General features: G+C 38.0%; 1 protein-coding gene across 2 annotated transcripts; it reads right to left on the bottom strand.

Annotated features, from left to right (window-relative positions):
- Positions 1-668: 668 nt before the first annotated feature.
- Positions 669-6,531, bottom strand: LOC104433239 (ubiquitin-conjugating enzyme E2 variant 1A). Of its 2 annotated transcripts, none has more exons than XM_010045923.3 (5): positions 6,279-6,526; positions 2,826-2,965; positions 1,749-1,874; positions 1,547-1,673; positions 669-1,017 (listed from the first exon to the last, which is right to left on the bottom strand). In XM_010045923.3, exons 1-5 carry the CDS (start codon positions 6,286-6,288, stop codon positions 959-961), a joined length of 462 nt encoding a protein of 153 aa, XP_010044225.1. In that variant the 5' UTR covers positions 6,289-6,526; the 3' UTR covers positions 669-958. The 2 variants fall into 2 exon arrangements, with proteins under 2 accessions (XP_010044225.1, XP_010044226.1); XM_010045924.3 differs by lacking the exon at positions 669-1,017 and adding an exon at positions 1,234-1,286 and having other exon boundaries at positions 6,279-6,531.
- Positions 6,532-9,813: the final 3,282 nt, after the last annotated feature.

Here is a 9,813-nt window from a genome sequence, read left to right as displayed (position 1 = left end):
CTATCCGATTTCACGTCTCTGTTAATCGCACGCAATGGCTTGAGCCTTTGGTCTTGTAGCGTAGAACTTGAACTGAGAGCCATATGGGAACGTGACGATGTCCTGACTCAAGATTAACATGTCAGAAGAGTAATCCAGCAGGAGACCGCCGAGATAGAGGGAGGTCACCGGAGTTGGAAAGGGTGTCCAGGTCGAGAATGGCTGCGTACAGGTCGCATATTGCAGAGCGGTTGGTCTGCCCTTGTCTATTTCCAACAACACCAAGTATGCTTTCCCAACAGAAATATATATATGGAAGAATGAGAGCTCCTCCATAACGTGATCGGTCCCGTATCAAACCTACAAACTGGTATATCAAGTACCTTTCCTTTTCATCTTTAATTTTTCCTTATTAAAATCCAACTTCCCTCGATTTTCATATGTAAACTCAACCGCAAACAAAAAGCATCATGTAAACCATGCTTGAAAAGCTTAAATACGCCGGAGGTCTTCATTCACCAAGCTCTAGGGTTGGATGTTCATAACTTACTTAGACTTGCCTAATGGTCAGGACGCCAAGAATCTACCACCAATTTGCAGCAAAAGATTTCATGTAACTTAAGGGTCTACGGTGAAATTCAAACCCATAAACTGTCCGTGTGCCATTTCTGCATTATGGAATTTGAAGATACAGAAGGCTGAAGCATTTTTGCATGTAACATCGCGCAAAAATACAGTATCAAATACAAAATGCTGAGAGTGCAAAACTTTACTGAGACATGAGAGGGATACTTATATTCGAACTTATTCAGCTACTAGTAGACACAACAAGGGAAACAATACGAAACATGAGAGGGATGATTGATTTGTTTTAATCAGACATTTCTCAGATACAACAATCTTCCGACATAAATATCTGCGAGCAACGTTACTGCAAGCAGTATATATGTGCTTATATACATAACCACATGAACTTCCCTCACATGACACAGCACCTTACAACAAGCCCCTTTTGATCCATCCTCGCGTCTTCATTTCCTGAAATTGCACCATATAAATAAATTTGGGAAAAAGAAAACTTTACCAGGATTTCAAAACAAATCTGCAGTCACATAATAACCTAATAAAACAAGGTAGTAGCTTCCAATCATTGGAAGTATTTCACTGCTGACTACGAGTAAGCTACTATTTTCTCCAACTACAAAGGAATGTAATGCCATTTTGAACAAGTCAATTCGAAGAGGCATACCCTCAATGATAATCAGGCATGAGCCAAACTTATCTAGATACTTATAAGGGGAAAATGCCTGCAATTTCAAAGCAAATGCTAAGAGCTTAGAAACCATAATCCCAAAATCAGTTCAGAGACTTTTAACTTCCAATGACGAGAGTTCATTTGGTTTTCCTCCAAACCATTTCCAACTTGAAAATTCAAATCTCGTGTCATCTAAGTAGGTACATCAATGTGTCCCCCAAAAAAGACAGTGGCTTACAAGTGTACATTCAAAGAGCCAACCACTGGAAGTCGAAAGAAGATATAAGAAAACAGACAGCCATTAATTCTCACCTTCAGGAGGTTGTGCTAGCTTCCGGTTCTGTGGAGACAACATTTCCTTCTTCAATTGCAACAATATGTCTTCCATAGTATATTCCCTTTTCCAATTTCCAAGCATTGGCATAAGACTAGGTTCAACCTGGTAGAAAGCCAGCAATGAGTTCAAAACAATCAAATTATTATGTGAAGAATTGAATCAAAGTTGCTCACGTACCACGCCCGTTTCCTGATTGACACAAGTCATGTTTATCCGAGTCTGGAACCTCACAGCAGGCGGATTATCAGGGTAATCTTTACCGCAAAACAATTTCAGCTGGTAAATACGCCCTTCATGAACAGTCTGCCAGCAGCATATGTCAATAAGCAAAACAAAGTTTTCTCAGAAAGAAAATGAGTGCTAAATAAAGTTTGGAAGTTAAATTGCATTTCAGCATTCAGAGACTTCACTAGTGTTGTCCAAAACTAAGAAGTAAAATACAAAAATGCAAGATCGGAATTTTATCCACACAATTACAGAGGCAATTTCTTTGATGAGTAAAATACAAAGTTTGGATGTCATACACATGAGCCAGTTCAGTAAAACAAAATTTATGCAACAGTAAGATCAATATTGAGTTCCTTGCTTTTGTCAACGCATCAAATGTATTTAATAGGCAGCAGCAGACAGGTCTGAGCATCCTATTTTCACTGGATATTAGCCTCTTAAAATTACTTGAGCTTGGAATTTAACTACTTTTTTTAGACAAGTAATGTGTGAGCAGACAAGCAGATGACATATACCCCAACGTGCATTGCCTATGTCTCAACCTGATTCAGATAATATATCGATACTAGCCCTCACCTCACTAAATCAGCTGCCAACAGCTGAATAATTCAAATTTATTTTATAAAAAAAAAAATAAAGTTCAATCAATAACAAATTCTAGAAACAAGAAAATTCATTCACTTCAACTTAATTTCAAACTTTTTCAACTTCCTATTTCAGCATCCATTATGTTACTAATTATTCTGTGGAATGATTGCTCACTAATATAATCACCATTCCTTGGTCAACCACTACTTTAGAAAAGAAATTGACCCAAAAAAAGAATCTCACAATACCAGCAGAGGGGTTTAAGAGTCCATACTCTGAGAGCAGCAGAGGTGGTATACTATTATGTGCTAGTGATTCACTTCCTCAAGGGTGTTTTTCCTTTTTTTTGTCTTTTCGGTGTTAAAGTGCATGCTCAAGCATTCGAGTGTGCGTGCATGAGAGAGAGAGAGAGAGAGAGGCATGCTCTCCGCAGCTTACATTAGGAGGACCAATGATAGTGCCTGTCCATGACTGCATGTAGATATCATCAGCATCATCCATTCCATAACTGACTGTGCCATCTCCAATTCCTTTTTCTCCCCTCTCGAGCTCTTCAAGTAATCTAAAGTTCCTTGGAACTGCAAATATTCACCCAAATCTAAAGTTCCTTTGCATACACAGAATTGTAAAAAATTGTACAAAAAAATAACCACAGAAGCAATAGAGTTCCTCAGTACAAGATTTCCAATGGCAACCAACATTCTATCTGAATCACTGGCATGAACCAGCCTGAAAGGAAGCTGAGATGATGTTGTGGCTAGGGCTGACAAGTTCTGCTCTTTTTTTTCCTTTATTATTTTAAAAAATTCACTCATTACTCATTTCTCTCTCTCTCTCTCTCTCTCTCTTTTTTTTTTTTTTTTTTCACATCAGCAAATGAGAGCCCCGCCCTGAAATAAATTGCCATGTTAAATGTGAACCGGACCAATCTCTTTACTTTAATTATCTTAAACTTTGTATGGACTGTATATGTTTTTTTCCCCTTTTCTTTTGGTTAAATGTCAGCTGGTATTAAGTTACATGCTACCTAGGTGTATCATCATCAGCAGATTCGTATAAAGAGAAAAGGAATGCTTATTTTGAAAGGAAATGACTGATTATTTAATTGAAAACATGTGTAGTATGTAGCCATTAAATATGTGTGAATTGAGTGCCAACTTAGATGAAAGAGAGAGTGGTGGGTTGTTTTAACTTTAACTGCAAGTGTAATTTTGGAAACAATAGAAAGGGGGACAAAAGCCTAGCTTAAACATATAGATAGATGTACCAAACATAGGAAAGAAGGAAACATGCAATAAAAGATTACTATTAACAAGCCAAAGTACAGTTCATATTCCCCCATATTAAAAGGGTAGACCAATCGCAAATCACGTTTAAGGATCGATTTTTTCACATGCTGCAGACCAAGACAAGGTCCAATGATGTCTAACCAGCATTGAATCATGTCTAGCCTTGTCTAGCCAGCTATCACATTTTAAAACACAGACACAGAAAAAGACCAATAGACATTACTTTAATGTAAAAGAGATCAGTATAAATCAGTTCCGCCACCATGCATGGAAACATGTAAATCTAGCAATTTATGGTCTCCAAGTACACTAGAAACTGCATTCAATAGGTGAGGTGTTTTTCAGTTGTCCAATATCCAAATGCTTGATCTATAATAAGTAATAATCATGAAGTTTGAGAATTTATCCTAAACTCAACTAAAGATATCAGTAGTCAAGACTGAACAACCCCATCGGGATACTTTATGCCACAAAACTAGAGTCTACGAGCAAAGCAATAGTGGTTGTACTTAGTCAAAAGCCAATGTGTGAACAAATGCGCTCACAAGCATGAACTTTTTCTCCCAAATAATTTACTTATGGAAGACATGCACTTAAACAAATTTAGTTCAGTCAAGCTCATTAGCATTCTCGTTGCATAATACTTGACTCATTCACCTAGTTATGGAGACTTTTCTACTAGTTATAAGATCATATTCACACGATAAAAATACCTTTTCTTGATGCACCAATATCTTACAGTAGACATCTACTTATCTGTAAGGAACCAGGAAAACAAACGACTATTCTCAAGAAGCCTTCTATTTCTGTTTAAGATTTCAAGCTGTTTTTGCTCCACCTACCCCACTAAATGAGAATAATCTTACCATCATTTTCCAAGCCGGCTACGAAAAGTAAAACAACACTCGTTGCCACTTATCAGCCTGCATTTCAGGCTTTAAATATACATACTAGTGCACTTTCAATGTCCATATGACATATGGATGGTATTTATAACATCCCTATAATATCAAACTTTGGCTTTACATGAACCAACGGAGCACCACAGCATAATCACATGGAGTACCAGCAATATGAAGTTTGAAAGTCCACTAATCACACAGAAGGACAAATGGTGTTTTTTTAAGCACATAAACCAAATCCTTATTCTCAATTGAAGCACAAAAATGACCAAACATCCAAATTAATCCATTTATACGTTCCACAACAAATCATATTGAAGTCAGTACCGGCATCAAAAATAATCTAAGCATGCACTCACACTTCCGCAAATATTAAACGCATAAACTTCAACCAAGTTCCTCACCCATAATAATGCCCATGCGGCTCTCAATGAGAGGGAAACACAATAATAGTATTTCAATAAATCCGGAATGATAAGTAGTATTTGCACGTGTCTCATGCTAAGAGCCCAAACATAATAATAAATCAAACAACCGGTAGGAGACTCTCAAAAAACAGTCACTACACTTTTATTTCTTTCAAAAGCAAACTCCATGCACGAATTCATACACATTCGACTGAAATACAATCACAGGATTAGCTTTAGATAGTTTTGATTTCTTAGAATGGCCTCCCCATTCTTTCAACAGTTAAAATGCAAACCATAGACAGAATATACATGACTCAAAATCAACGAGCTCACCAACTTTTTTTTCAATGGCACCCGGTATAAGTGATTTGAAAAGTGACATAAAGACAGGACTCATGCTCATAGCCAAATGAGACCAATATTTGAATCTACAGGATTAACTTCAATCCACATTACCTGAAAACAACATTTCTTGGGGCAATTTACATCAACATCCCCACCTTTAACACAAGTCAGAATCCCAATTTCATGCTTGAAATGCAAGATCAACACTCCTAGCACCATCCTTTTTTTTTTATCAAGACTCTAGCTCAAACTACTAGGGAACTAGAGAGTAGCTCCAGTGTAGACTCCGGTTGTCGATTCTCCATATTAGGTTAAAACAATCTTTTCAGCATATCATTACGGGAAAATAACCACACATTAGCCAGAGACGCCTACATACTACTAACAAAATACACTGACGCATTTTCCCCTTAATTAATAATTTACTAATTTACTAAATAACAGCCATTAAGTTCGTCTAATCATCTGATGATTTAGGATTTCTCAGTCATAAGAACTCCCGAAAGACAAGGCGACATATTTCCCATGAATAAACTACACATTCCAAAACCCTCTATAGCCCAACAATCATCAGGCGCCCTCGGGTTAATTTAACAACCCACGAAATGGAACTTCAGAAGTCCATGTCCTGACACTCAAACCCTAGCCTGAAAACGACCCACTTCAATCCACCGGACCAACCAGCGGATCCCCACAGTTCCCAACACGAGGAGCCGAGACCGTCCCACGACGTCATGCAGAAAGCTCGAAAATTCGAACAAAACAGCTTCGAACCAAGTAAAACGACCAACAGAGCAAAGAAACAGTAAAAAGCGATCGACGGAATCTGCGTAATATATTTAGCAGTAGGATACGCCCGCCCGCAAAATGCTTCCTCCCTCCTCAGATAAGCTCCCGAACCTCAAATCAAGCATAGACCGAAACGGGAATCCGGAAGGACCGTACCTACAGCCATCGACGCGGATCCTTAAGAGAGAGAGAGAGAGAGCCCGCAAATGGCCGGTTTCCGGCTACCGGCAGCCGTTGACTGGCGATCGGAGGGGGCGGCGGGCCGCGGGAGACGGCGGCGTGGAGGCGACGGCGGTCGGCGCCGGCCCTGGTTTCCAAGGCTGAGAGAGAGAGAGAGAGAGAGAGAGAGAGAGGGTTGGGCTGCCGCGGACAGATCAACACGGTGTGGAAGAAGCGAGTGAAGAAAAAGGAGGGGTCGTCTCTTGTAGTTTCCACCCACCTTTTCATTTGCTTCTCCTCCTTTTTTTGCCCTTTTGTCCTTTTCTTCTTTTCTTTTTCTTCTCCAGAATTATTGGGCTTTAAAGGGAGAGAATCCCTGAGCTGTCTTTTGAGTTTTATTTTAAACCCCCCACCAAAATTATTACTTGCTTAATAATCTACTAATATTAAGTCCAAACAATAATTAGTCTCACTCTTTAAATTTTTTCGTTCAGCTTCGTAAGCACGTCGCTCTGATATTGGAATGCGGTTTAGAGGGACGAAAGGTAAAATTCTAATCGAAGAAAGAAAAATGAAAAGATAAAACACGTAATTCATTTTCTCACTTCCTGATAAGAAGTTTCAAATTCTTTGATGATTTATACAATATAGCAACCACTTTCATTCTTGCACAACCTAAGGAAATTCAAATTGCTTCTCTTGTATTTTTTCGAATTTTTTAAGTAAAAGACATGTTTCTAATTACATGAAAGAATAGGTTAATATTCATTTAATATTTGCTTTTTAGAGTGAGTTCCCATAATGGTAAGAAAAAGAATGTACCATTAAGATTTTTAAGATTTCCATCTGATTGAATATTGCAGCAAGAAGCAAAAAGTGTTGCGAGTGCAAGAAGACTACTCATTATTAATTGGAAATTATTTACTCAATTGAAGAAGGTAAAGTTACTAAGAAACTGAAATTAGAATAGAAATGCGCAAGAACGATTTGAAGAGCTCTACATAGGACAAAATGTAATCTTCTTCTTGTCCATGCTTTTAAGGAAGTGTGTGTATAATCATTAGGGAAGAGACTATAACTAATGTTCAGTTTAATGTAATTTGAGAATCCCTCTACAGTGCACACGCTCGCGCGAAGACCTTCTTTGAGAAAATCACGGACGTCCATCGACACCAAGGTTTCGACCGAGCCCAACAACAGCCCAAGCAATTCGAAGACTCCAAGGCCTTGTCGACTCCGGGCCTTGCCTCCATCCGCCCGACACCTTTTGCGTTGAGGCCCGATGAAGTCCCCCGCCATCGACCTCTCAGGCATCGACTCCGCCCGTCAGCCACCGGGTCGCGGAAGGAATGGCGCGCACCGGGGGGCTCCCGGGCTCGGCTTCTTCCATGTGGCCAACCATGACGTGCTGGCGGAGGGTTAAAGTCTTCGATGAGCGGCCAACGAAGGCGAAGGCGAGGACCTACCGGCGGGAGGTGGAGACGGGGTTCGCGCTGCCACTCTCCGGCGTTGACTCGTCTCGCTTCAAAGCAGCGAGCTGGAGCCGGGAGGTACCTGTTCTCACGTAGTAGGGAAAAGGTTCTGAATCAATATTATGTCTTGGGAGATGTGAGATATAGAGAAATTACGAAACTTTATAAAGAGGTAGCAAGCCAGATTGATTTCTTCGTGCAAATTTTACTCAAAGTATTTCCTGGTTGGGAATTGTGATGTTTTTATGGAAGAATACATAGGCCACTTGAAAATACTCTAGTGAAATTATTTTCGAACTTGTTCTTTTCCCAACCATTTTTTTTTTAACAAATATTCTTTACTATCACTTCAGCTACTTAAATTTTAGACCATTGCGAAGCTCACAGATGTTGTTACTCTAGCTAATGATGGTGCTCCATCGGCCACTAAGGATGTGCATGATAATTATTTTGTTTCTCTATTTTTCCTTTTATTCTTTGGAAAAAGTTTGGAATAAATTTTCATTTGGTAACGTAACTTCATTATTTTTTCCTATTTCCGAAACAAATTTTTAGTTTAGATATAGGTTTGGAATAAAAATGAGAAGTATATATTTTTTACTTTTCTATTTCTGGAATAGATAAGAAATAAAAAATATTCTCATTACTCACTCTCGCAATATGCCGGTTGCTCGCCTCTCGCTCACCACTTGCCTGTTGATGTGCGATTTCTACATCAATGCTTTTAGTTTAAACGAAATTATATTCGAGAATAGAAATTCCGTGTTGTTATCAAATGTGTATCTCTATTCAGAAATTCGCCTAGAGAATATTATTTCTAGCCAGAAATTATTCTTAAGAACATAATTATTATAATTTGCGTCCTAATTTTCCCATAAGGAAATCGGCTACCTGAGAGGTGATATTGATTTTTCCACTAAGCACCGACTGCTATTTTGACAATAAAATAAGACCTTGCATTCCAAAAAAACATTAGTTTCTTGCTCTTTCCAAATTGGGTTAGGAGGAAAATAAGAAAATGCTCACGCTGTTTGAATAACTTTAGTAAAATAGTTGTGCTCAAGAATAGAGCAAGTACATGTCAACTTCAAATGTTTTTCAACATTAAACTGTTCATTGAGAAGCTTTTAGGTACTTCTAGAGAACATGCTTATTACAAGGGTCCATAGTAGGTGATATAAAAACTCGTACATCCAAGGACTCAAAAACAAATATTCACAACGTACAAGTTTCAAAAGAGGGGCATGGTATATGAAATTTCATAGGTTACGATATTTAATCACTAAATTTTACACTAGACAACTAACAATTAGAATTTAAAATAGCTGAAATTCAACCACATTTCAGCTATTTTTCAGCTATTTAATCACTGTCGGATCCATTGCTATAGTTGCTCTTTTCAGATATATTTGATAACACTTTGTACTTCCTATTTGAGGGAAAAGTACCAAAAAAAGTTATAAATATTTTGTATTTGTGTCAATTCAGTTTTAAACATTATAATTATGTTAATTTAATTTTAAATATTTTCACGTTTTGTAAATTAATTCATCTAGCCAATTTAGGTTAGGAATTATTGATGTGGATGTTGAATGTTGTATGTGGTATAACTGATGTTGATGTGGATATTTTTTAATTTTTTAATTTTTTTATTTCCCTTTTCTTTTGCCACAAGCCATGCTCGGTGAGGGCCCCCTTTGCCAAATCTAACAAGGTTGATGTTCTTGCCAAATCTAGCGAGGGTGGCCCTTATTAGCACTCGTCCTCATCCAACATGGCCCAACGAAGGTTGAGGCCATTGGTAGAAAGAGAAGGGAGAATAAAAAAGAAAAATTATAATAAAAAATCCATATCAACGGTAGTTGTGCCATATCCAACCTAAATTAAACAAATGGACTCAATTGATATAATATAAAAAGGTTTAAATTGAAATTGGCACAATTAAAAGATTTAGGACTTAAAGTAGCATAATTGCAATAGATTTGGAATTTGTTTGGTATTTTTCCTTTCTATTCGATCGAGTGATATGTCACCTTATGCTTGAGCATAGTCGCTCCACC

The sequence above is a fragment of the Eucalyptus grandis genome, chromosome 2, assembly GCF_016545825.1.
Source record: "Eucalyptus grandis isolate ANBG69807.140 chromosome 2, ASM1654582v1, whole genome shotgun sequence".
NCBI classification, from domain to species: domain Eukaryota; kingdom Viridiplantae; phylum Streptophyta; class Magnoliopsida; order Myrtales; family Myrtaceae; genus Eucalyptus; species Eucalyptus grandis.
This window is presented reverse-complemented; position numbering and strand designations above follow the sequence as displayed.